The 27795-nt window shown below is 51.3% G+C and overlaps 1 protein-coding gene and 1 long non-coding RNA gene across 2 annotated transcripts in view; both read left to right on the forward strand.

The window, feature by feature from the left end:
- LOC132317988 (uncharacterized) overlaps window positions 1-8726 on the forward strand; it is a 32621-nt gene extending 23895 nt beyond the window's left edge. Inside the window, exon 4 of the long non-coding RNA XR_009484263.1 lies at window positions 7503-8726. This is a non-coding gene — a long non-coding RNA (uncharacterized LOC132317988). The remainder of the gene's footprint in view (window positions 1-7502) is intronic.
- Window positions 8727-16053: 7327 nt separating this feature from the next.
- Window positions 16054-26126, forward strand: NOX5 (NADPH oxidase 5). Its single transcript, XM_059824065.1, has 15 exons — window positions 16054-16182; window positions 16706-16856; window positions 17724-17934; window positions 18681-18915; window positions 19347-19500; window positions 20501-20676; window positions 21023-21205; window positions 21951-22083; window positions 22597-22745; window positions 24123-24167; window positions 24507-24625; window positions 25027-25111; window positions 25295-25394; window positions 25530-25696; window positions 25995-26126. Exons 1-15 carry the CDS (start codon window positions 16063-16065, stop codon window positions 26124-26126), a joined length of 2160 nt encoding a protein of 719 aa, XP_059680048.1. The 5' UTR covers window positions 16054-16062.
- The last annotated feature ends 1669 nt before the right edge of the window (window positions 26127-27795 follow it).

Consider the following 27795-nt stretch of genomic DNA (forward strand, 5'->3'; position numbering starts at 1 on the left):
ACTGCGCCTGCACAGACAGGTTTCAGTGCAGATCACATCTTTTCCAGTACCCACAGACTGCTTTTTTTTCCTGTCAGTTGCTGCTAATGTCTCCCAGATTTTATTCCCACTGTTCTTCAAGTATAAATGCTCGTAGTCCATTATTCCTTCAGCAATGCAAGCCCAGCGTTCTCTGCCGAAGGACCTCACTGCGGTTATCATTGCTGGAGGAACAGCGTTCCTGTCATGTGCTAAATCCTCTGGACCAAACTTTCTGAGACTTATCAAATAGAAAGCTTAATTTTAGCACCTTTTGGATGCCTTCTTTCCCGTTGCAATAGTGAAATTGAATGTCTGTCAAATAGCAACTCGTTTTCATGATGTTGTGGTTTTTTTCCCCTTCATATCAAGGGATACACGTAATTTTCTTCTATTTCTGTCCTTTCCTATTGCTGTCCATTGTGCCACGCCACAGGCGATGAAAAATGCCACTGAAGTTGGACAGAGTGGTGTGGCTTCTTTACAAGGGTCACGGGAAGAGTGGAGACCTTTTTACTAGAGCATCCTAATGCCATCCCTCTCTGAAAGGTGGTAACTCGGTGTTGGTGGTCTGTAAAGAAAAATGCTCCTGGGCACTCTGTGTGAAGCCTGCTTCTCTGATGCGTTTAGATGATAAGGAATTTATTCCTCCTATTTCAGATGCATTATCTTATGTAACCATGCTGTGCCATTATCTTATTTAACCATTTCAGATTCCTTATCTTATTTAACTGGGGGAATACTGCTAGCAATAGTCGGAACAAGCACTCGTTAGTTCAAAATTCTTTCAGGATCTTCCTTAGCAAGTGGATAAAGGCTAGTAGCTGGATTATTGCTACACTAAATCATTCTCAATTTGATACAGGTTGCAGCCACCTCTAATTCACGCTCTTATTTCCTAAAGGAAATGTTAACCAGAACAACCACTTTAAAAGCAGCAGCTAATGATGGGCAGTATCATTTGATTCTTTTAACATACTTACGATCAAGAGAGAAATAAATCACAGTGTAACCAGCTAACACTACCATCCATCCCTTGGATGAGGGGTCAGGCGTGGGCGCGTGCACGGACCTCTCTGCCTCTGCACTCCCTTGTCAATCCTGTACTCACAGTTCAGCTGGTTTCTTTGGAGAGCCAGGACATGGATGATTCTGTCCCTGGCAGAGGCTGAAGTCGAGTCCCCCTTCTTGCCCATCATGCCCCTAGCACATACTGCCAGGATGTGGCGACCCCTGCCATGCTACCTATAGGTAGCAGGGTTATTTCGACTCCTTGACCAAAGTCCCTGCAAAAGCAGAGTCAAAAGCACCCCAGGGTCAGGAAGGTCCGTGGGTGGTTTGTTTCGGAAGGGCACAGCAGCAGTAGGCACCGTGGGTACAGTGGAAGCGGTTATTTATTGCCCGTTATTTACAGCGGTGTATTTTTCCGCCTTAATAGCAGCACATTGTGATTGCAGTAATTTCATATTTGGATCCTAAAAGGTGTTTCACATGTGAGAGCGGAGAACACCCCGAGCGCCAACATAGAAATGGACTTTTTTTTTCTTTTCAGCACATGGCTGAGCCACGCCTGCATTCCCCCGGCCCAACAGGCACGGTTGGCCGTACCCCCGGGCCCTGCGCGGCTCCGCTGCTGGGAACGGCGAGGTCTTCCCCAGCTCCCTGCCTGGGACGGGTGCGACAGGACGGGCAGGCCCAGCGGGAGTGGGGCCGTTGGGCGCGGCTGTTGGGTGATGGTGCTGGTGGCGGCCGCGGTGCTGGGGCTACTGCCGCCCAGCGGGGAGTCACCAGTGTGTTTCCCAGCACCGAACTGCCTGGGGTGAGGGGTGCTGGGTTGTTTTTTATTTTTTTTCTCTTCTTTTTTTACCCAAAATCCTTCCAGCCTGAGGTTTTCCTGAGGGCAATGCAGGGCCCAAGCAAAGGGGCCAGTGCTGCAGCGACCCCATCCGCAGGCGGTCACCGATTTATTGTGTAGCTGGTCCTGGGCTCGCATACCTGTTTACTTCCCAGGAACAGTCATGGTTTGTGCTGTGCTTTATTCGTGGTGCCGAGTACGTAAAACCAGATAGGAAGTGTTAGAATTATCCATAAAGGGGATGCTGACCTTGCTTAGCTGCATACACAATTCCTACCCAAATTAAAATGCTGAATACCAAAAAAAATTTTAAAGGGACTGTCATTATACTACTGAAGCTAGGGACATTAGATATATTCTTTTCAGTGTTTCCTAGTACTTCTTTTTAAAAGGTGGTTGTAAATGCCTAGAAGCCACGTAGCTTCTGTGTGCTTATAAAAATACATTTATGTCCTGTCAGTTATAGGTTAAGGGCTGTTACTCCATCACATCATGAGGGGCCTAGAGGAACATCGTGTTCACGTATTTAGGGAAGTGGCAAGCCGAAATAGCTCTTCTGCAGCGCTTAAAGTAGCAGTCTGGTGTGAATGCTTGAGCTTTTCTGCCACCAAGCGAGGCAGAGCGTGAAGTGATGAGTGACTGGCCCATCTTCTCCCCACAGTCGTCGTCTCCTGTGACTAATGTTGCTTTAAAATTTCATTTTCTTTATTGCATTTTCTACCTGTTTCTTCAAATTATTCTCTCGTTTCAAAGCTTGTCATTTGTTTCACTGGAAGTATTTGATGATGACCCAAACCACAGGTGTTTGCTCAGTAATAGCGCATTAGTCTGTTGTTGATGGAAATGGTAACTTACATCAAGACGCCTCTTCCTGCTCAAATCAAGACTTTATCAAGAATGATGTTGTCAGATGTGTTACTTGGAGTTCAGCATGCATCTGAAAGCAAGCGAGCAGGACAGGGAGCCTGGGAGCGTGAGCCTGCCCGCAGCCGGCTGCGTGGCCGTGCACTGCTGGTGCTGGCTAGCAAGGGCGGTCGAGGAGGGGGGAACACGTCTGCGACTGCTGTTACCAACCTGAGGAAAGCTCATGAATTTATTCCAGTCCGAGCTCACGTTCTTCCATAGCGTATCCCTCTTTAACCTTCGAAAGGAGTGGGCACAGAGGAGATCTGATGTTTCTGTTTGTACAGAGGACTCTGCCTGGTGGTTAATTGTACGTGTGCCTGTGGGAAGCCGTTGCTCGTGTTAGTCATGCTGCATAAAACTCCGTTTTCCCTTTGATTGTTTGCTAAGCAATGGCTTGTTAGAGAAGACCAAAAAACTTTACGTTCTAGCTCAGAGATTGAATGAACTAGAGTAAATCTATGGCTTTTCCACACAGGCTTCTGTGTACCTTTTTGTAGAATATATATTTTAAATATTTTAGCCATTATAGATAATTTTATAGAAATAAAAATAATACTAGGCTTTGCCTCCTGTGTAGTGATAAAACTTTTACATTGTCTTTACAAACTTCTACCTGAGTAGACTGTTAAAACACTATTCATACCTCGAGGCAATGCAAGGTAAACCTGTTAAAGGGCATCTATTACCTGAAACCTTTCCTCCTTTAGATACACTGTTCCAAGCGTGGTAGAAGTTGTAGGGCTGTTGGTAACGGAGGCACAAGGAACATTTGGAAAGAGCAGAAGGCACTTGCGGACGCCACCAAAGTTTATAATATTTCTATTCAATTGGCAGTTTACTTGATGGTAGGATTTAGAAATGTTTTCTGTGGCTATAGAGGAGGGGAGATTTTTTTTTTTTTTCTTGACACATTTAAGAAGTCAGTCCACATGATAGCTATGCCTTTGAGTTTCCAGCTGACAGCGTTTAGTCCATCAGCATCTTTTGTGGGATGGTAACTGCCATTTCAGTGGATGGAAGGCCTTTCTGGTGAGCAAGAGGATGCAATGTCAAGCCTCAGCTGATGGGCCTTCTGCTCCTGCACGAACTGCTATTCTGGGGAAGTTTGGAGGAAATTTTAAAGACAGCTGAGTACAAATCAATATTTTTCTTGACAGCCCTGGTCCTCTTCTTCTCTTTGCAATTTACATCTGTCCTCCAGAGATGACAAATCGCAGTACAGTAACCAGAGAGGCTTTCCATCTTCTGGATTACAGTATGGGTTTGGGGATGTTTTTTTTTGTAATTCCATAGACAAAATGGATTAATCAGTATCCTTTCTCCACCGTAAACCCTGTGAGATCCCAACAGATTTTCAGATTCTCCCATTGCTTGAATAGGAGTGTAGCTGTGATTCCCCCCCCCCCTTGTTCTCAAGTTAATTTTCAGTCATTAAGATTGTTCATCTAAGCTATGAAATTAGAAAATTTCATGCTATTGAAAGAACTGCATGAAGTTCTCTGTAAAACCTTACTTGTTAGGGAACTGATCCCGTGAGGAAGGCTTTTTGTCATCAAAGGTAAAATTTATTTTCTTTCGTGGTTTCAGTCTTGCTCCAGACATGATTTCTTGTGTGGACACTGTTCTGTAAATAGTTTTAGCTGAAAAAGTTACAGAATCTTATTTATTCCATGCATGTTGAGGTACTGTGAAGCCTCACAAAAGACAAGAGAAAGACAGAAGTTTATTTGCATTCTTTCAGCAAAAAATCACACACCCTTTTTAGCAAATAAAGGTTTGTGTAATATTTTAATTTGATTTTATAATAGTTAGTCTTGTTTGCAGCTCTGTTTCCTAGCTTTTGGTTCCTGATTAACCATGAAGGTTTTAACTGTGAAATTCTTACTCTTTCACATTGTCTGTCTCTCAGAAAAATACGGAATTAGGAAACAATTTGAAGTATTTTAGGTTGAGCAGTTACTGCAACACAGCCTTACTATTAAGCTTCAAGGTTCAATATTGTCTTTGACGTTTTTCCCTTTGTGTGTCTTTTTAATTTTGGAGCCTTACTGAAGTGCAGTTTTTAAATCGTCTAGATAGTAACATAGCCATTGTAATGATCACATCGTAGAAGTGGTTGTACAAAGGCACGCTAGTCCTACTCTGCTGTGCAAGTTATTTAACAGCTGAGGTGGAAACTTGCATAGCTCCTTTATCTAGCCGTAGAAGATCAGATCTCATTTTTGTATTACCTTTCATGTATTTTTTCCAAAGCTGCTCTTTTTTATTGCTCAGGAGGGGCCAGTAGGATTTTCTGTACTCATGCAGTGTCGTGCAGGCAAACTGCAACTAGCTTTATTTCTAACTCGCTCCGAAATTGTTAGGATGAACTGATCATGTAAGGTGGAAGTCAATCCCCCCAAAATAAACCCTTGAACTTTTGTGAGTGCTTGAAGGCTTTCAAATATGTACCCGGGGGATTGTGAGGGCAGTGTGTCACAGGGAAAAGAGATGTGTCGTGTTCTCTAGAAGGTCAATAATAAGGCTTTACAGCATATCATTGGAGGTGGTTACACTGTATTGAATCGCTAGATAGGATGCTTCAATATAATGTCTTTATTATGGGAAAATTGTTCCTTTTCTCTTTGTTTTTAGAGGTTCTGATCCTCCAAAGCAAATTCCAGCTTTGGAAGGGAATCTGTGTTTCAGAAAAAATCCGTACAAGTTTCGGAGGACTCATTGCAAAAAAAGAAACCTAGCTGTAAAGAAGAGACCACTCTTTTCTGTTCTTTCACAATAGAGCTGTGCAGCTTTCCTTTACCAGAACGGCTTATGACATGGCAACTTCTATTCAAAGCGGAAGATTATAAAGTACAGAGAACAGCAAATTCAAGCCTATGTATCAAATCGAGATCACGTTGTTTGTGTTTGTGCTGAGTGACTGATTATGTTTCTAAACATTTTTTCTTTAGCATTGCAGCATGATGTCAGGAATGCAAAACGTGTACAGGTAATTTTAGTGAGGGGATTTTGTAACATGGATGCATTTCTTTCTCATTAATTACTCACTGTTTTGGTGCTACTGTGTATATGGTAAGCCAAATTCTTCTGCTCTTGAAACTGTTAGGAAGCTTTCCTGTTGATTTTTATGGGAGCAATGTCAAAGGAGACAAAAGGGAATCCTAATAGGTTCCCAGTATGGGAAGACTTGCATGAATTTAATTTTAAAATTTGCAAGGTGGAACCTTTCATAAAGACACTTATTTATTCCCAGTGAACAGGATTAATTTCATCAAGTGGCACTTCTTATAATATGTCACTTAGTTTTGATGTCACACTATGCCAGTGTTAGGATTTTAACGATGACGTAAGAACGATAATCATAGCGTTGTTTTCTGATTTCATGTTTTTCAAACATAATAATGTGCCATGTTTTTCAAAAGTTTGTGATATGCTGTGAATTTCATGACATTTTATGGTAGTTGTTAGTGATGACCAACTTGGTTCAGTATTTTAGAATAGCTCTGGGTAGAGAAACTTCGCTGCTTCCGAGATGCAAGTAATTTCAAAGAATGCAAGGAACTTTTTCGTAGTTGTACTCTACTCTTCAAAAGTTGTACTTTTCTAATTGTGCCGTACTGTTAAAAAATACTAAGCCTAATGATAAAAGAATGTACTGTATACGTGTAGGGCCACTGGCCTTATGTGAGGCTTTTAGGCCTGAATGTACGTTAATTCATATTCAAAGTTTTGCATGTGTGGAAGTTGGTACGTGTATTTCTTGCATTTCAGCACGCAGAGCAGGTAGCTATTTAGAACCTACCTGCTGTAATTTTTTTCCAAGAAAAAAGGTAGGAAAGCAAAGTGTAAATTAAAACATTCAGTTGAAAGTGTTCATTTGCAAGTTGGATTTTGACATTTTTAAACTTGAAAAAGCCTGTATTCTCCCCCACATAGTGCATCTAGAGGAGAGGCAAATTTATGAGTTGTGAGTATTGTAAAGAATATATTCACGAATATACTGGGTTTTTTCCCTTGGCCTGGTTTGATTGCTTCTTTACTAAAAATAGTAGCCTTAACTTTGAGTTTCCAGGCCTCTCTAGGCATAATGTTGTGATTAAAGTTGTCTCCTTCCACCCCAGTTTTTTTACAGTAGTTTGTCTTAATTTGAACCTAAAAAATTCAGTGCGATAATATGGCGATGAATATTATCACTTCAGTGAGCTGGAAGTCCTGATGGGATTAAAGTTAGTTTTTGTGTTTGACAGATGATGGTGCATCATCCATCCTCACCTACTGAGATTTCAGCTGTAGACACAGTCGGTGCTGTAGTCCATGGTAAGAACGTTTCCCCTGCACAGCAATGACCCAAAGTTCAGCGGCACAAAGCCAGTAGGACCTTTTTCAAACCAATAAGCTCTTAAGGTAGGCATCCCGTGCACATTTCCCATGTTCATTAGGGCATAAAAGCTGCGGCTTTCAAATGGCATGGAAAAAACTCCATTTCGCTGCAGAGACAGAGTGAACTGGAGGATTCACTGCATTATTCATCCCTTCAAGAAAGCACCATCTTGTATGGCAAAACGAGTGGATTTTCTGTAAATATGAAGATTATAATTATTCTAGCGAAAGTGCATTTGTACTGAAGTTATTTGTGGTGTTGACTGAAGAGTGAGTGTAGCAAATGCACACCTGACATTTGCATGAATGCACAGCTTAAAAGCTATTTAATGCTCTTTTGCAGCATCTCAGACAACTCCGTCTGGGACAGAAGCAGCTAAAGAGGAGGAAACCCTGAAGAGCCTCGTGGATGTTGTGCAGCAAGTAATGCGAAAGGTTCCCACGCAGGGCCCACCAGCTCAGCATTCAGCCGTTACACCCACTCTTAATGATACCGTCGAGGCTCTTTGGGTAAAAGTATACAGGAAACATGCTAAAAAGCAAAAAAACCTAGAAAACATCACAATGACAAGAAAACCTGCTCCATCTACAACACCATCAGTTTTGACACTCCAAACTGACCCAGATATTTCGGTTGTTTTATGTGTTGGTGAGTCGCCTCAGCTGACAACAGCACTGGAAGAGCTAGCCTTAATATTTCAAACTGCTGCTGCAAAAAAGAGACATAAGACTCTTGATCAGTTAATAAATGGATTTAGTGGAATCTTGGAAGAATGTTTTAAAAAAAGGAATGTTAAATATCACAATTAAATTTGAAAACCCAAAACCTACCAGCAAAACGATGAAAAAGGTTGCATGGGTCTAAGAAGGTGGAACATCAAGCTGCAGGCAGTCGTCTTGGGAATGATTGAAATGTTACAGACAGCAGCAGAGAATGCATCCGAGGGCGTTACACAAACCAAATCTCAATGGGCATGTTGAATTGGCTGAAATCTAGATGGCAAAAGCTCAGGCACTAGAAAAGCAGTAGAGAATTTTTAAGAACAACAGTATAATTTTTCTGATGCTTCCTCTGCTCCTCCCTCTCCATCTCTGTCTGTCCACTAGGTCTAGGAGAGAGCTCAGCTGAAACCAAGAGAAGATCTTTTGATTAACCTGCTTTACAATTTTAGTCCTCAGTTAAATACATATATTGATAGTTATGTTGAGAAAAATATTCCAGCTTGTAAGAACGGTGAAAACACTCTAAAAAACTAGTTAAATTCTAATATCTGGAATATTGTCATTGTCTTTCCTTGAGGTTTAAAAAATCGATTTTCAGTTTTGTCATCACCCAAACCAGATATAACTGTATTTGTCCCAGTACTTAAATGTTACCATTTTTAGATGTTTTTACTCACATCTGTTATGTGACAATGGTAAATTGGACCGTAGTGAAATAAAGAGCAATGCTCAGTGGGCTTTTCCAAATTTTGCTGTGTTTCATATGTGCGTATAAGATGACAATGCAAGTCACTCATATTTTTAGAATACACTTGATGTTCTACACTAATGGCACAATAATAAATTGTCTCCAACAATTTCTCAAATGTGTTTTTTTGTGTGTGTGTGGACATATTCCAGTTTTTATTTCATCACTGGAAAATACGTTCTTCGAAATAGTACCATGCAATATTTACATTTTCTGCTGCTAGTTGCCAGATTTTTGGAGCTCTGTATTATTTCTGTTTTCTTACTGTTTACTTGGATTTTCTCTTGGTTCTAGTTAGATTCTTAGAAGGCTTCTGTCAAATACTGTTCTTTCTTGAATCGTAGTCTTCTGCAGGGGTTAAAAGCTGAAAATGGGAGGTTTTGGCATAAAGATGTTTTTAAACTAAAAATGTTCACTTGTATGTCTTTTAGCTCAGTATCCATGACATACCTCTTTGTTGCTTTTTCCATTAAAAATGAGTTCGTACCATGATGATCCAAGGCTTATATTCAGAGAAGTACAGCGTGCTCATTCTTGGTATTTTAATACCAAGTAAAGAAAATAATTAGATTTTATATTTAATTATTTTAAAGTATAGTGTAGTCATTATTTCATAAATTCAGCATATTAGTTAAAATGTTTCCTTAAAACATTTTTTCTTCTGCTTGATGAAATTGAAAAGCAATAGGGGGTTGGCTTTAAACCATTGACCTTTAATGTACGCAAAAGTGGTGCAAAGAAATAAAAATGCGACGTGGAGACAGCAAAAAGCATCACAGAAAGCAGCAGAGTTTAGATGTATGTCAGGGTTCCATAAATATGGACAATCTTTGTAAGGAAGTTGAAAACTAAAGTCGGTGGGGTCAGCACTGACCTGTCGTGGGAAAGTTTTGGACTGGCTCAGGAATTGGAAATCTCATTCATCTTCTCTTGTAGGAGCAATTGCAATGAATTTTTCTGCTTTTCCACTTGGAACTATACGTTAAACAAATGGACTTTTGATTGTGTGGAGTTGTTGCCTACATTCTTACTTAGAAACAAATGAATTTTCAGTATGCAGTTTGTTTATAAATGTTGGCAGCTTTGATTTTTCATTTATTATTATTGATGTTGCTTGTTTGAAGTTAATAATTCATCTTCCTTCCTTGGGTCACTGGAACTTTGAGGCAGGAAAATAACGAATCGTGAATTCAGTGTTCTGAACCACAGGTCTAGGGGGTTTTTTGTGCAAGTGATCAGTTCTGACTACGTTTGTTAAACTCTCTGGCTTTGCAGATATTCTCACTAACTCGAGGTAGCTGCCTCAATAGGTCTCACTGTCCGTGGAACAGTAAGGTCGCAGTAAGTGGATTTTTCTGCTTCATGTGAATTATGATTATTTTACTTACCAAGGGTAAGCAGGCAGTATTGAGAAAGATTAGGACTCTTTAGCCAATTTTAAGTGCAGGATTTTGGGCAGTCGAATGCTTTCAGAACAGAGGCCTTATTTTCACCTGCTTGTATCAACACAGGCTAATATACGTGCCACGTGCGCTCTTCTGTTTTTCAGAGTATTTAGACGAGGACCTGTAAGCCACTTTCAAAGTAGTCCTGAAAGAACCGGGTAATTATGGGAATGTCACAACCAGGTGCTCCTTAACAGTTCCGTTGAAATCCTTTCCTTTTATTTGACATGAAAAGCTTCACCGGCGCTGACTTCGCTTAAACCCATAAAAGGGTACGCATCTCTGTGGTACAGCCATTCAATGTAAAACCATTTCAATTGGAACCCCCACCGCACTTGATCGTTGAATAAACAAGAATGAAAGCTGTATCAAAAGCTGTCTGATTTAAGGTGAGTTCAACTATTGAGAATGTTGTAGTAGATTATTCTTCAAAGAAAGATTTGTTTTGCCACTTTTAATATAATTTAAACATCTTTAAGTTTTCTGCTTTGTAGATTTGTGTAAAATCTGAGCAGACTTAAGTATATATATAAGTTGCGTAATATGTTAATGTATACATCATTTCTTGCCTTAATGCAAATATTCTGATAGTCGGTAAATACAAAATTAACTTGTTTTTTTTAAAAAAAGGAAATAAGATATTTTGATGAGGATTCTTTAGATTGACACATATCAGCCAGTTGTAATTTTGTATTAATTGTGCTTAGTTTGTGTATTTAAAGTATTGTAGGTTGCTGTTTGTGGAATTATGAAGTGATAAAGAACGTTTAACTTAGTTCTAAGAATAGAAATGGAGCACAGCGCTTAAATCAAGATGCTTTTGTGCATATTTTTAACATGAGAGAAACACTAAATTGTCCTGGTGAACAATTATTTAGAATTTTATTTCCTCAGAAATTTTTGGGTAGTATTTAGAAAAGATTCTAAAAACTGCTTTCCATTGAAAGGGTATTAATTTCTCAAATCTAAGTTTTGAATTGGTAAACATTTTATTTCACCTGTGCATATTTATTTTTTGACTGTCTTTACCTGAGATTCAGCACTGCGTGAATACGCTGATACACTACGTTATCTCTGTTCTGCTTTCAAAAGCTGCTGCCAACCCGGGGTTTGGTTAATACTGTAATCGAGCGTGTGCCCCTCGTATTCAGCTTGAGGTACTTTGGGCTGTTTTCAGCAGCTGATGTTTTTCGCTCGTGCAGAACACCGCAGCTCCTCCGCGTAGGTTCCCTCCCTCTCCGCCTGTTTGGGAGCACATACAGCAAGATGCTATCAAAACGTGACAGGGGAATTCTCCCACAGTTCCTGACATCAAACATCCTGTAAAAAACGGGGCTAGCTTAGAAATTGAGATTCCTGACAAATAGTAAAAGTCGGCCCCTTTTTAGCTAGCCGCTGGTTTGGGGCCTGAAAAATTCATGCTGTGAAGACAGGGAACCCAGTTGTTCTTGATCCAAAGAGATCGAGAAGTCGTGAGTTTCTGATGTCGTGACATGACTCTAGGTGTTGAAGCTTTCCCAAAAATACCAACTATCGCTGACGTTAGGACGAGGCTGCAAGGAACGCCAGCTCTGCTCTCGCTGCCCGCTACCGTGCTTAACCCACCGGGTCATGAGAACGTCACCGGGCTTGGAGGAGGAGAGCTGTACAAATCAAAATGCATCAAACCTTCAGCTGCTAATAAATGCAAGAAGCAATGAAAAATGACTTAGTCATGGCTCATGGCTTGACTGTCTTCAGGCTACACACAGGCCCAGGCAGGGTGACTTTCTTCCTAAAGCAGAGAGGAGGTTACCTCCGCCTTCTCCCTCCCCGCAGCGGGATGCTGTCTTTGCAGCCTTCCACCAGCCACAAGGTTTGTCGTCCTGCATCTACGAATATCTTGATTTTCAAGCTCCATTAGTAGGGATATTGCCTTTGAAGAAGTGACTTGGGAAGGCAGGGGCACATCTCAAAGTTGCCTAAATTATTCCTCAGCAGTATTACAGGGATGTACCTCTTCTGTATTAATTACAGCCTCTTCGTTTAAACAGGCATGAGCCTCACTCTTTGCTGCTGGGGTATTATCAACTTCTCATCCTCGGGTGTTTTGCTGATTCTAAGGACATTAAATGTGTTCGTACATTTGATTTTGGTCTTGGAGCGACAGGCAGTTGAGGCACCATCCTGTAAAGTTCTACAGATGTATACTTTGACTCTAGAAAGTAGTTTTAATTAGCAATTTAAATGGCAACAGCCCGCATTGGGCTCCGCTCTAGGTTTTTGTAGAACTGGGTCCTTGTCTTCAGTCTAGCTTGCATGGCTTGGGTTACCTTCATGTTCCAGCACAGTGCAAAACATCTGGGTTTGTGGTCCTCGTTGAAAGCCTGAGAGGGGAATCTCTGCAGGCAGAGAAAACAGAAGCGCTTTTCTTGAGCGACTGACTCGTCAGGCTTATTTTCATAAACTTACGTGAGGAATTTAAGACAAGAACTGAAATTAAACAGACTTGCGCTGATATGTCCGCCAGCTCCAAGGGGAGTAAATAATCCCGTATCCCACTCTGTGTAATGTCCGATTATAATACATTATCTTCTTTTTATAGCAGCCTGACCACATTTTATTAAGTTGTATTAGCAAATTTAAGGTCTCTTTTATTTCAGATATCTACAGTATGTGTGTATAGGGGAAACACTCTGAGTATAAAGGTGGACTTGTGTCTGTAGGATCCAGCACATACTTGAAGATGATTTATATTTTACTCTCCCCTTCCCCTACTAAATGGTTTCGTGGCCTTGGATTGCCACAGTTTTAAAATGAATTTATCCGGATTGTGAATTGGCAGTTTTAGCCCAGTTCAGGATTTGTGCTCGGTTTCTGCTGGATCCCAGCGGGGAAAACTGCAGCCTCACATAAAATACACGCAGTTGAGAAGAAATACTGCTGCACTGGGAAAGAGGGAGAATAACCCCCTTGAAGCTGTACTTTGCAGTGAAGCTCAGTAGCAGGCAGTCTCTACAGCACCTATTTCTCGGCAAATAGTTGGGTTAAAATAGTTATACCTGTTTTTGTGTACTTTCTTAAAATCTGCTTACTGTAACGCTGTTTCAGCATCATGGCAAATTAAAGCCTTACCGTGGTTAAGGAAACAAGCCCTTGCATGGGGAATGCCTGAGTCGTGACCCAAGGAGATGCTTTTTGTGTGATGTATTTTGTGTTCCTGATACTTTCCATTGTGGCAGCGAGTCTGGAGGGAAAGGTGCCGACTGCAGGGCAGTGCATAGGGCTTTCCTATGCATTTTGTGGAACTCTGCCTTATCCACGTTCCTCCCTGTTCTTCGCAGTCCAGTGTGTGGGGCGTACATCCCGGTGACACTTGGACGGTGAGGGAGGAGAGGTGAGGCTGCGGGTGCTCCTGACCTCAGGTCTGCGTGCAGCACAAGCCTTGGTCCCTGGGCAACGTCTCCAGCGGAGACCTGAGCCACGTCTGCAGTTCCTGCGAAGCCAGAGGGGGATTTTTGTACAAAACTCAGTGAACTTTCCAATAAAGAAGTAAATAGGTAGACCAAGGGAGTTTTCCAGCTGGGATGGGCTGCCTCCGCTCCGGCGATGAAGCGAAACTCTGCCGCTTAGCGTACGAAACGTCTCCCTGCTTGTTGACTGCCTGGAGCAGCCGTGGCATCGGCCGGAGTAGTAAAGCAGAAATGGTTTACTACCTGGTTTCTGGTTCTGACATCCCCATGGCAACCTCCTCCCCGCTTCAGTCACGGTTTAGTGCCGTACAAGTAGGATTTGTTCAAAAAGGAATAAAGGTTGCAGTATGAAAAAGACACTTCCCCATGTGTTGCTGACGGCCAGTAAATAAGGATTGAAGCACAGGGTGAATACGAGCTCTTTATTGGATTTGGCAGGGCGCGCGCTTCCCAAGGTTAGAGTGCTTAATGGCGCAAGAAATATAAAATAAAGGAAATTAAAAGTGTAACATACAACAGCTGCCATCAGCTACATTTTAAATATCATGCGGCAACAGAAGAACCGGGCTGCAGCTACAGCCCTGATGACAGAACTGGGTGTGATTGTAAAACGGGAGAGATGATAAATTGAAAGCTGTGTGAAGCAGGAGAGGACTCGGGAGTGACCTCCCCACGTGCGAGCAGAAGTTTGTGCCTTGTTTCCAGCTGTATTGCCCAAACGTGCTCTATCACTGCCTATTCTCCCCAGGGGCACCGTGTCCTGCCGCTGCGACCCCCGTTTTATGTCCCGCAGGAGCCATTTGAGAAGGGCGAACGGAAGGGGGTTGGGGAAATGCGGCACAGGCTGGTTCGGAGTTGTAAAAAGGCTCGTTGAATGCGGTGGCTCTGCCTTGGTTTTTCTCTTGGTTTCCCAAGATAATGAGAGCCTGCGGTGATTTTGGGCTCTGTTGGCAGATCTGACAAGCGTGGGGAATTGAAGGATGCGGAGGTCTGGAGAAGGAGATGGGGAGGGGGGCGGGGAGGCGAGAAGGCAGGGGCCGAAGGGGCCAGGGCCGAGGAGCAGCCAGGAGAGGAGAGGGAAAGGGAGAGAGGGCCAAGTGCCTGCGGAGAGCAAAGTTTCCCATCTCCCTGCTCCAGTTTTGTTTGCAGAGGGAAACCCCGGAGCATCTTGCTGCTGCCACCCTCCTTTCATCCCAGCACGACAGAGGAGCGGCAGCTCCCTGTCGCTGGGGGCTGGAAGGGTCTGGGAAGGCTTCAGTTTGTGAAACAGCTCTCAAAAGTTAGGGAAATTCCAGGGTTAAGGTGTGGGTGTAACTAGAAGTTCAGCCTCGCCGAGCACGCGCTGTGAAACACGTCGGGCTGCACGACGCTGCTCACGCTCGGGTGATTGAAGGGACCCAGGCAGCCCGGGGACTTGCGCCCATCATACCTGGTTAACCTGACGGACGAGCTGCAGGGGCTTCAGAGCAGGAGGTGAAAAAGAAGGAGACTGCGCAGGACTGGCAGGGAGCGAAGCAGGAGCCCTTCCTTCCTCCGCAGCCCCTTTGGGGCTGAGCTGTGAGCTCTGTTTCCAGGAGGGGAGTGGGAGCACGAAGCCGTGTCGTGGGCTGACCCCCCCCAAGGATGCTCTGTTCCCACGGTGGCTGGCAGGTCGTGGTGGCCGTGCGAGCCCCGTGGTCCTCATGCAGCACAGGCAGCTGCAGGTTTTTTGGGGGGCAGGATGGTTTATTTCTCCCTTTTGGCCATCAGCTGCACAGCCCCTGCAGCGATGTCTGCTTCTGCAAGGGCAAAGCAAGACCAGGGAGGTGCTGTATGCTTCACAAGGTCGGTCCAGCTCCTCTCTCTGCAAGTGAATTAGCTCTTATCATCTTGTGTGTTGGTGCTTGATAATTCAGGTCCATAAAAGCAACCGAGAGTCTCGCACAGAATCACTAAGGTTGGAAAAGACCTGTAAGACCATCAAGTCCAACCCTCACCCCAACCCCACCATGCCCACTAAACCATGTCCCGCAGTGCCACGGCCACATGTTTTTTGAACACCCGGGGTGTGCAGGCATGGGGGTGGCTCAAATGGCTGCATCTTTTGACTTGCCTTGGGAGGAAAGGTCAAGAAGGAAGGAGTTACCCCTCGTTAGCACCAACATCACCTCCAGCACCTTCACGGTGGTGTTCGGTACAAATAGGGGCGGGTACAAATAGGACTCAGCAGCTTGTTTCTTCGGTACGTGGAAATTGGGGGTTGCATGTGACACAGCACCCACACGCTCCTCAGTCGTGTATTGTTACCGCAGCCATCGTGGCTGCCCGGCTCATCCCGGGGCGGCTGCTGTGGGACCCGGTTTGTGGCCAGCGGCGTGGGATTGTCCCGTCCTGCCCGGGCAGAGAGCAGCGGCCCCTTTGCTCTGCAGCACGAGGCTGTAGGGAGCCTGTGGGTGGTGAAAGCATGGCAGGAGCAGTGAAAAAGCAGATTTTGAAGTCTACGGGGGGGGTTACTAGGGGCTGTGCCTGCTGTGCCCTCCCGCAGGTTCCTGCAGCATGAGCGCGGCCGAGGATGCCGAGTGGCTGCGGTGGGTGACGAAGCAGTTCGGGAGCATCGCGGGGGAGGACAAAGAAATCGACTTGGAAGAGTTCAAAACCGCTCTGCAAGTGAAGGAGGTGAGCGCTCCGTGGGGCGCGGGGTCCCTTCCGCCGGGCAGCACCGGCAGCCCGACACCGTGCTGTGGTCTCTTATTGTGCTTAGAGAAAATTAAGCTTAAAAATAGAATTGCATGATGTTGTGTGAGAGAGGGAGAGAGAAACCTAGCAGCACTCTGCAGCAAGCAGGAGTGGAAAACACGGATTAACCATCCGCCATGCAAAATCGATTGGATATCCACAGTCTGTCTTCGAACACGCTTGGCTATTCCCAGCGAATATTCCCTCCCAGCTGCCTGCTGTCCCATCCCAGTGTCCCCAGGGCTCCCTCCCACCCCGGGCAGCCCCCTCCGGCTGCAGTGCCAATACACCCCAAAAAAGCAGCCTTCGTTCCTCCCTCCTGTTTTGGGGCTGTCCCCATGACTTTCAGCTTTTGCCGGGCGATTCCCATCGCTGGCGGTGAGACCTTTGTTTGTAGTGTTGGGATTCGGCTGGGGGAGAGCATCCCACCACTGTGTGAGAGCGTTTGTCCCCCTCCCCGCAGTCCTTCTTCGCCGAGAGGTTCTTTGCACTTTTCGACTCGGATGGGAGCGGGACCATTAGTTTGGAGGAGCTGCTGAAAGCCCTGAACCTGCTCGTGCATGGGAATGAGACAGACAAGCTGAGATTCCTCTTCCAGGTTTACGACGTGGATGGTAAGATGATGAAAAATAGAGTAATTTGTATTTTTTTGAACCAAGTTGCGATTTGCAAGGCAGCACGCCTCTCCTCTGAGCTCCCAAGCGCGGGCATCGCCGCTCGGCTTCAGGGCTGGTGTCGCGTCCCCTCTTCGGTTAAGCACAGCTGGTAACAGGGTAGGTGGGTCTTCGCCGCCGGATCTTCATTGAAGGTAAGCATCTCTCTGGCATAACGCCGCTGCCTTCGTCCCGTGAGGAAAGCATCAAAAATCCGTCTGAAAAGCAGCAGTTAAACCGGCCACACGTTGGGATTTCCCACGATTCGCTTTCACCCTCGGCCGCGGAGAGGAGCAGTCTCTGCTCCGCTCAAATACCAACTCTCCATCCCATTGATATTTGGGAATCCCAGCACACTCTCTTCCTCCTCCGTCAGCTGGGAAAGCTGGGAATAACAAAAGCAATGCTCTTCTCGGGCTGCTTTTCCTGCTCTGACCTGCTTGGGTATAAAATGCTGCCGAAGAACTGAGAGCCGAGCCTCTTGCCTATCTGGTTTGCTCTCATGCCTGGCTGCCAGATAAGCGTGTCTGCATCGCGTTGCTAGCGCCGAGCTCTGCCAGCCAAGCGACAACGCGGCTGCTGCAGGTAAACTGCTGATGAGGTCACCTTTTTTTTTTTTAAAATCCATGAGTTTGCTGATTTATAAGCAATGGTACGGTCCTGCTCTGCCTGGGCACGGTTTCCTCCCAAAGAGCCTGCGGGCAAGGAAGGGAGGCAATTTCTGCGTTAAAGGTGCAAGATGAAGGTAAAACTATGGGGTTGTCAGGGCGCTGCGGCATATCGGGGTACCCGCTCTGACCCGCCGCGGCGTCCGCTTGCCCCGTGCAGGCAGCGGCTCCATCGACCCGGACGAGCTGCGCGTGGTGCTGCGGTGGTGCCTGCGGGAGAGCGCGATAGCCCTGCCCGAGGAGCGGCTGGGAGACCTCACCCTGGCCCTCTTCGAGGCTGCCGACAAGGACCACAGCGGCTCCATCACCTTCGAGGAGCTCAGGGAGGAGCTGGAGGGTTTCCCAGAGGTCATGGAGAACCTGACCATCAGGTAGCTGTGTCGGCGGGTCCCACTGGCAGCCCCGCGGGGCTGCGGTTTCCCTTACGAGCACCTTTGTCCTCCTGCGTGGGGGAAAAAGCGTGGGATTTATGCTCTCATTAAGGCTCTCGTGGGGTGCCCAGACCACGAGGTGCTTGGCCAGCACTGGGAGCAACTCGGGCACCTTATGGTGCCAAGCTGGGTACAGGGCTCGGATGCAGCGGTGGGTGCAGGGATGATGCCAAGCTGGGTGCTGGGATGGGTGCAGGGAAGGTGCTGGGATGGGTGCAGTGCTCAAATGCAGGGATGGGTGCAGGGATGATGCCACACTGGATGCAGGGCGTGGATGCAGGGATGGTGCCAAGCTGGGTGCTGGTCTTGGATACAGGGATAGGTGCTTGGATGAGTGCAAGGATGGTGCTGGGATGGGTGCAGTGCTCAGATGTAGAGATGGGTGCAGGGATGATGCCACACTGAATGTAGGGCGTGGACACAGGGATGGGTGCAGGGATGGCGCCAAGCTGGGTGCTGGTCTTGGATGCAGCAATAGGTGCTAGGATGGGTGCAAGGGTGGTGCTGGGATGGGTGCAGGAATAGTGCCATGCTAGGTGCAGGGCTCATGTGCAGGGATGGGTGCAGGGGTGATGCCACACTGGGTGCAGGGCTCGGATGCAGGGCTGGGTGCCAGCCTGGGTGCAGGACTGCTTCACCTTCCCCCTTTCTCCGGGCAAGGAGCAATCCCATGCCTTTGCTCCCAGTGCAGCGAGCTGGCTGAAGCCCCCGCCGCCTGCCGAGAGGAGCCGCCGGCCGCGCTGCCTGACCCGGGCGTACTGGCACAACCACCGCAGCAAGCTCGCCTTCCTGGGGGGCTACACCGGCCTCAACCTCCTGCTCTTCACCCTGGCCGCCCTGCGGCACGCCGGCCTCGGCGGGTGGGTGGCGGTGGCCCGGGGCTGCGGGCAGTGCCTGAACTTCAACTGTGCCTTCCTCGCAGTGAGTGCCAGCTCCCAGGAGGGATGCTGAGCGCGCGGGGTGCGCGGGGTGGTGGTTACCTGGGCTATTTACAGTTGCATTTACACTGGGACCTTACCCCTGTGCCAGGGGCTCTTTGGAGGGCAGTAATTGGACCCTGTGGGCTTTTGCACTTGTGGGACCAGGCTGCCTCCTCTAAATAATGATATACAAATAGCGGGTTAGGGAGGTTGTGAGCTCTTTGGGATAAGGGCACTCATGGCTCTCTGCAGATGAGTCCTTGATTTCTGCCTTGGGGTTCTCTCCAGGCTGACACCCTGTATTAATGGGGAGCTGGCTCTGGAGCCCCAGCAGACCAGCCCCTGGCTGAGCCCCCCAACATCTCCGATTGCCCCCTGGCATCTCTGGTTGCCCCCCCAACATCTCCGACTGCCCCTCTCCCTCTCCCGGAGGTGCTGATGCTGCGGAGGTGCCTGACCTGGCTGCGAGCTACCCCCGTCGCCAAAGTTTTGCCGTTGGACCAGCACGTTGCTTTCCACCAGCTCGTGGGGTACGTGGTGCTGGCGCTGGCAGCCGTTCACACGGGCGCCCACATCGCCAACTTCAGTAAGTTGCAGCTCCCGGGCAGGGGAGGCCTTTCGGCTGCCATGGGTTTATCTTGGGCAGTGGCTAAATCTCAGGGTTTATCTAACGTGCCCCATCAACCCTGCGGTGGGTTCCCCCCTTCCAGTCCCTCTGCTGAAGTGGGAAATGCCCCTTGGTGCAGGGGGCATCACCCACACTGCACTGATGAAAAGCTGCAGGGGCCTGGACCGAGCCCTGAGGGGGGATACAGATGTCCTGGCAGGGATGCAGATGTCCCAGAGGGGATGCTTGTGTCCCAAGGGGGATGCAGATGTCCCAGGGAGGGCATGCATGTGTCCCTGGGGGGGGATGCTGATGTCCTGGAGGGATGCAGATGTCCCAGGGAGGGGATGCTGATGTCCTGGAGGGATGCAGATGTCCCAGGGAGGGGATGCGCATGCTCCATGGAGGAGATGCACATGTCCTGGGGAGATGCAGATGTCCCAGGGAGGGGGATGCAAGGCCTGGAGAGGGGGTGCACAAGCCCAGGGGGGCTGAGAGGCCGCAGGCAGGGTGCAGGCAGCCGGAGGGTGCGTGCGGTGCCGCACAGTCTGTGCGCTGTCTGTTATCCCCCTCTAGCGGCTTCCACGCCGGGCAGCGAAGGGCTCCCGCTCTCCCCCACGCAGCTCCCGAGTGGGATCTGTGCCCCACAGCCCGGCACCCCACGGACCCCCTCGCCCTACAGCGGGGTGCCAGGGCTGCACCCTCCGCCCTGGGCGTGAGCAGCGCTGCGGGGGAGCGTGTCTGCTTGCACTACCCACCCTCGTGCAAAACGCCCCCCGTGCAACGGTGCTGAGCCTGAGAACGGGCTCTGGAGAGGAGAAATGTTGCATTTTTCAAAATGTCCGAGCAAAGGATTTGGGCACTTCTTGGTTAAAAAAAATAATTGGCAAGAGTTCGGTGGGTGCAGCAGAAATCTGGGTGCGCAGAGGGTGGGTGCTGTAGGTGCCCCACGCCCCATCCTGACCGTGCGTGTGCCCAGGCAGGCTGGCGCGGCAGGACGGGCGCCATGCCCTCGCCGAGTACCTCTTGTCGGCGCGGCCCGGCGTGGGGGGCCTGGGCGGCACGGCCTCGCAGACGGGGCTGGCGCTCCAGGGGCTGCTGGCCGCCATGCTCGCCTTCTCCAGCCCCTGCGTCCGACGGAGCGGCCACTTCGAGGTGGGTCCCACCGCGGCCCCGTGCAACCTGGAAGACCCCAGCGGTGCCCAAAGCTGCTCGGTCTTGGGGAACCGGGGAGAGGGTCCGGTGGGTGGGTGCCCGTCCGGGTGCTGCCCCGTGGGTGGGGGAGAGCTCGTGAGCCCATGTGGTGCCCCCAATACCTCCCTTGGACACCCCCACACTCCTCAGATTTGCAGTTTTGGGGTTTCCGTGCTTTTCTTCATCATTTGGGCTGCCTTCGCCCGCTGGGATGCCCCGGCACAGCCTCACCACGAAGCACCATTTGGCTCCACCACTTTCAGTTCACGCTCAGCCCCACCCCTCGCCCCCTGCTCCCTGCCCGCAGGTCTTCTACTGGACCCACCTCTCCTACATCTCCGTCTGGACCCTCCTCATCCTCCACGGCCCCCACTTCTGGAAGTGGTTTGCGGTTCCTGGCTGCCTCTTCGCGCTGGAGAAGGCGCTTGGCTTGGCTTGGCGGCGCGCCGGGGGGCTGCGCATCGTGGAGGTCAACCTGCTCCCCTCCAAGGTCTGCGCCCGTGAGGGTCTCTGCACCCCTTCCCACCTCCCTCCTGATGCTCTCCTCTTCTGAGAGCCAGAACAAAGGAGCTGCGGCTCGCAGAATCACCTTTAATATTTGCAAAGCGTTTCGCAGTTTGGGGAAAAGCACTTTGCAAGCCACCACGCTGGTTATTTGGTGCAGGGAGGGAAAAGGAGGGACAGTGGGATGTGGGAGGGGTGACGGCCCCAATGTGTTTGCACAGCGAGCTGGAAGGGGGATGCTCCCCTGGCCACGCGCGGGAGGGACAGGGCGCAACGAATAGCTTCTATGGAGAAGGTGCGGGTTTGGGTTGCTTGGGGCTGCGTTGGTGAATGTTTGCAGCAAAAGGTGAAAGCAGGTCTTTTTGTTTCCGAGCAATTTTTTTTTTAACTTAGAATTTTGCCTATTTTTCAAGTAAAAAAAGCTAAACTCATAGAACAACAAAAGACAAAATGAAACCTGCTTTGACTCTGAGTTTCTTCAAAAAAATTGTTGCTCGAGGCCAGCCCTAACCGAGATTTCTGTTTGACAGCGAAGCCGGGCAGTCAGCAGGGGAACAAACCCCTTTCTCAGCTCGAAGCTGTCAGTCCGTCTGGTGCTGGCTGCTTTTTAAAATGGGAGGCACAAACGCGGCTGCTCGTGGGCTGCGGAAGGACCACCCCGGCGGAGACCGATCGGCGTGACGGTGCCCGCTGGATGCTCCCAGCTTCTCCGGTCCTCCTTTTTCCTCCAGGTAACTCACCTCGTGATCGAGAGACCGCAGTTTTTCCGCTACAAGCCTGGAGACTACGTCTACCTGAACATCCCGGCCATCGCCACCTACGAGTGGCACCCCTTCACCATCAGCAGCGCTCCCGAGCAGCAAGGTGATCCCCAATCCTTTGCTCGTTTTGCATCACCAGGATGTTTTGCCTCACCAGGATGTCGTTTTGCATCGCCGGGACGATGTTTGGTGTTGCACGAGCCCTATCGGGGCAGCTGGATCCCCTCTGAGGGTCGTGCAAAGAGGTGTCCGTGCCCACGGAGCAGGGCAGCGTGATCGTGCATGCCTCAACTCACCTGCCTCCATCTCTGCCTGCACATGAGTGCTGTATAAAATCACGTACTCGGATTATTTCAAGCAAGGCGTGGGGACCAAATGGTACCCGAATGCCCTGCCCAGCTCTGCGGGTGCCCAAGGTTTGGGAATTGGGCTTCACCCAGCTATTGGAGCCCACCCAGTCCCCCGCTGCGAGCCCGGAGCTGATATGAAGGATGTTGGTGGGGATTGCTGCCGGGTCCCCGGGGCCGGAGCTGTGCGGTACACAGCCTGCGGTGCCGGGACTGCAGGGCAGTTCCTTACGTAGGGTGCCCACCCACCGCTCTGCTTCATCCCGCAGAGACCCTCTGGCTGCACATCAGGTCGCTGGGCCAGTGGACCAACAAGCTGTACGAATACTTCCAGCAGCCCGAATCGCCCGGCTCAGAGCCGAAACTGCTCAGCAGGAGCCTGAGGGAGAAGAGACGCCGGCGCTGGGCGCAGGTTGGTGCTAATGGGGCTCAGCTTTTGGCAAACGCGGAGGTTAGACCTTAAAATGCTGCTGGTTGGTAGCCGTTTGCGAGGCGATGGCTTTCCTAAACTGAGGACCTCCCGGCGTGGCCGCGGGTTTCTCGAGCCGATGTCCTCCTCTGGCACGTGCGGAGGGCTCTGCGGGATGGTCCGTCCCCATCAAGCTCCAAAAAGGCAAAGAAGTGAGGACAGGTCCAGGCTGGATGCTCTCTGCCGAGCGGCTCCCCCGGGATCACCCCAGTTCCCAGCCACCCGTGCAGCACCGGGCTGGGTGCTGGGGGTATCGCTCGTGGTGCGCGTCCCCTGCAAGGTGCTCGCGCAGCCTCGGAGGATGTCATGTCCCACGCTCCGCCGAGGCCGTATGACCCTGATGGATGGGGCGTCAGATGCCCGCGAGCACGGCAGCCAGCGATGCCTTGCCCTTTGGCTTCCAGGAAGGTCTCTGCAGCGGGGCCGGCTCGGAGGGGGGGTCCGTGGCCACCGGCGGGGACGGAGCCGTTCAGCTGACGTCATACAAAGCCACCGGCGCTGCTGCCCCCAGGGAGGAGGACCTGCCGGCGGTGGGGGTGAGCACCGTCTCCCACCCTCGCCCAGTGCCTCCGAGACCCCCACGCTCCCGGGGGGGCAGAGGCAGAGCCCCTGGTGCCTGCGGGGCGGGAGGGGGTCTCCGCTCTCCTCAACACAGCAGCGGCCGGAGGACCAGCCTGGGAACCGAGGGGAAGCATCGTTTCCATCCCAAATGGGCCAAAGCTCGTTAAAAAGCTCTTTTTAAAAGAAACTTCTCGGATGTAAATGGTGGCAATGGCAGGACGCTGAGAGCCACCGTTAGCGGCTTTTATCCCCCAACATGAAAAGCTCTCGGGATATTGATTCTGGCTGGGCTGGAGGAGCAGTCCTTGCAGATAATGAATTTACGTGCATCATTTTTAATGAGTTTCCCTCTCTGTCCCTCTTTTGCTCTTACCTGTCCTCTGGTGTTCAGAGGTTCCCCACACCTGCTCCCACCGCCCGGGCCATCGCGGTCCTTGGAAAACCTCTTATTCATCCCCCAGCTTGTGTGGGGATTTGGATAATTGCCTTTTTAATCAATACTCAAACCGATTACGACGTGGGTAACATCAGCAGGTGACAGGTTCCTGGCGTTGGCCGTTGGTGGGATGTCCTGCCAGAATCCCAGGCACTGCGCTGAGCTTGGCTCGAGAGACGTGGCTGGAAGCGTGTGTGCAGCCCGGATAAACCCAGCTGGAAAAAACCCCACCCAAAAAGCAAATCCAGGGAACAAGCGGGTTTAGTGTTGGCTGTCGTGGAGGGGTTAGGGGTGGGGAGGAGATGGTCACTGCTCTCTTTACCTCGCAGCTCTCCACCGAGCTGGGTGAGACCCATCGGCCCCGCAGCATCAAGGTGAGGGATGCCTCGGTCCTTCTCCGGCTCCCGTGAGCAGGGCTGTGCGCAGCATCCCCAGGGGAGACCCACGCGTGTGTCCGGCCACCCCACACGTGTGCGCCTGTACACGGGTGGTCCCGCCTGGGGCTGATGCAAACCCTGTGCTGCCGAGGGCTTCGTGCTCCTGCCTGGCCCCGTTCCCTGCCTCTGCTTCCATAAAACTCCCGTAAAAGCCCCCAGATTCTGCCTGGGCTCCATAAGCCTGCGCTGGACCTTGCGCACTAACCCTGCACAGCCTAAGAGTCGTTGTAGCACCCACAGGCTGTGGGTTCTCTCCCCATTTCTTGTCTCTCCTAGTGCTACATCGATGGCCCTTACGGGACCCCGACACGGAGGATCTTCACCTCGGAGCACGCCGTGCTCATCGGAGCAGGCATCGGCATCACCCCTTTCGCCTCCATTTTGCAGAGCATCATGTACAGGTTGGTGCCGTAGCAGCAGCTCTGGCTGCGGTCGCGCCAGCAGAACCCTGTTACGAGCTCTGATGTGGTTTTGGGACGCACAAGATGTGATGTATGCCACGGTAGACCTGTCCTCCGACACCTCTCCCTGTGGGATAGGCACCATGGGGCAGCAGCTATCACGGCTCCTTCTCAGTTCTAACCTTGGGACCCATAACACACGGCCACGAGACCCATAGCTGGGTCCTTCCTCAGTGTCAGGCTTCCCCCTGGGGATTTCCGCTGCAGGAAACCCGCTGGCAGGAGGCTGGCCGTGGGCTGGTGAGGAACGGGTGCTCGGGGTCTCCCCGCAAAGGTCTGCTGGGGTCCGAGGGGTGCGGGCGGTGGGGCAGGCAGGGCTGCGTCCGCCTATGCAGGTACCGCCGGCGAAAGCAGAGCTGCCCCAGCTGCCGCTACTCGTGGTGCGAGGACCTGCGGGACGAGGAGATGACGCTCAGGAAGGTAGGAGCAGGCGGAGGGGGACGCGGGACCAAGGGTTGCCCTGGGGACGGGGGCAGGAGGGCTACAGGCTCCCGGGAGCGGAGAGCCCGCGAGCATCCCGTCCCGGTCTGGGGCAGCAGGCGGCTGGATTTGGCCGCTGTGCCGCCTGCCAGCCCCGGAGCAGAGGGTGCTGTGTCCTTTTAGGTTGACTTCATCTGGATAAACCGGGACCAGAAGCACTTTGAGTGGTTCGTCAGCCTGCTAACCAAGCTGGAAATGGAGCAGGCTGAGCAGGAGCTGGGAGGTGAGCGGGAGGCATCCCCATCCCGGGGGCTCCCGGCCCCATGCTTGGCATCACCCCTGCGAGAGCCCGACCCGAGGGGGCACGGTGTGGGGCTGGCCCCCCCCGTCTGTAGCTGGGCTCCCCTTGAATGCCCAGGGCGGTTTTTGGAGATGCACCTGTACATGACGTCGGCCCTCAGCAAGAACGACGTGAAGGCCATCGGGCTGCAGATGGCCCTGGACCTGCTGGCCGCCAAGGAGCAGAGAGACTCCATCACGGGGCTGCGGACCAGGACCCAGCCCGGCCGCCCCGACTGGAGCAAGGTGAGGGATGGCCCTGCCCCGCTGCCAAAATCATGATCATGGGAAGGGAGCCATGTCTCCCGAACCCACTCTTTGGTGGGGACACCACGGGAGAGCCCCATTTCGGAGCGGGAGGATGCACCGGGATATCCAGACCTGGGGCAGCCTCTCCCTCCCGCAGGAAAGCGAGTGCCGCGGGGGCTCGGGGAGGCTGAGTTGTGCCGGGCAGCAGCTGCCAAAGCAGGCAGGGATCCGGCCACCCCTGGGGCGGGAGCGGGCTGTACCACCGGCTCCTCTTCTCCTTTCACCTGTGCCCTAGGTGTTTGGGAAGGTGGCGGAGGAGAAGAAAGGGAAAGTCCAAGTCTTCTTCTGTGGCTCGCCAGCACTTGCCAAAGTCATCAGGGCGCACTGCGAGCGCTTCGGCTTCCGCTTTTTCAAAGAAAACTTCTAACCGCTGGCCCTTGCCTCCCTGCCTGCCCCTGCCAGCCCTGACGCAGGGTGATGGGCTCCGGCATCTGGATCCTTCTGTACCGCTCCTCTTGGCTCCTGGCTGCTGCCCAGTCAGAGCTGGGGAGGGTGGGATGCACGGCGAGCAAGGGACAGGGAGAGGAAGGGGCTGAGCCAGGCCACAGGGCTTTGGGGTGGAGGGGATGGGGTCCTGGAGCCATTTGGGGTAGGGGAGATGGGTGTCCTGGGGTATCCATGCCGTGGTTTTGAGGGGGAAAGAACCAGTGTCCCAGAGCACTTTGGGATGGCAGGTAGAGGCTCCTGCATCACCTTGCAGGGCTTTGGGGCAGAGGGGATGGGGTCCTGCATCACCTTACACGGTTTAGGGGTGAGGTGATGGGCTCCTGCATCACCTTGCAGGGCTTTGGGGTGAAGGGATGGGCTCCAGCATCACCTTGCAGGGCTTTGGGGCGAAGGCATGGGCTTCTGCATCACCTTGCAGGGCTTTTGGGTGAAGTGGACAGGGTCCTCCATCACCTTGCAGGGCTTTTGGGTGAAGTGGACAGGGTCCTCCATCACCTTGCAGGGCTTTGGGGCGAAGGGACAGGGTCCTCCATCACCTTGCAGGGCTTTGGGGTGGAGGGGACAGGGTCCTCCATCACCTTGCAGGGCTTTGGGGTGGAGGGGACAGGGTCCTCCATCACCTTGCAGGGCTTTGGGGTGGAGGGGACAGGGTCCTCCATCACCTTGCAGGGCTTTGGGGTGGAGGGGACAGGCTCCTGCATCACCTCGCAGGATTTTGGGGTGCGGGGCCGGGGTGCTGGAGCCCTTCGGGAGGGGGCCGATGGGTGTCCCGCAGCACCCCGCAGCTCGGGGCTGGGGCTCGGCGCTCCCGCGGCCCCCCGGTACCGGCCCCGCCGGCGGAGCGGTGCCCACAGGAGGGCACTGCAGACTCGGCAACCGGGCCCGGGCCCCCCCGCGCCCCTGCCCGGGGCCAGACCCGCCCCAGCCCGGCCCCCGCCCCGGGGCAGCCCCGGCAGCGCCTGGCCGGAGGGCACCGGGCATGGCTCTGCAATCACCCATCGTCCGGCGGCCCCCCGCCCCGTCCCTGCCCCGCCTGGCAGCGCAGAAGAGGGGTTTGCCTCTTTTTGCCCCAGAAAACAGGTATTTCGGCGGTGCCGAGGGGTGGCCAGCACAGCCCACCCACCTTGGGATGGTTGGTGGGATGGGGCCACTTCCAACACGCCGGACCCCGGGGTGCGGGATGCCCCCGCGCGTGGCCGGCCACCCCGGCAGCGGCGGTGGCCCATCGCCGCTCAAAATAAACGTTCGCCTGAAGCTGCCTCCCCTGGCTGATTTATACGGCCTTTTACGGGCCGCCTGTGCAATACGCTGATGCTTTTGTGTGAAAAAATAAAAAGGAGAGATTAATGTAGGTGAGACACTCATCTGATGGCAAAGGCGCCCGTGGGGAAAGCAAAGTCTAGCCCGGAGCCGGAGGAGCAGCCCGCTGTCGGCACGGCGTGCTCCCGGCCATCCCGGCAGAGCCAGCGCAGCCCGGCGCGGCAGGGTGCAACGTGGGTGCCGAGGGACCCGCGCCCTGGGAAGGCTCTGAGCACCCAGCCGTGCCATGGGGCGGGATCGCACCCCTCGGTGCGGTGGGAGCCCACAGC

Source organism: Gavia stellata, chromosome 13, assembly GCF_030936135.1.
Source record: "Gavia stellata isolate bGavSte3 chromosome 13, bGavSte3.hap2, whole genome shotgun sequence".
In the NCBI taxonomy this organism is placed as follows: domain Eukaryota; kingdom Metazoa; phylum Chordata; class Aves; order Gaviiformes; family Gaviidae; genus Gavia; species Gavia stellata.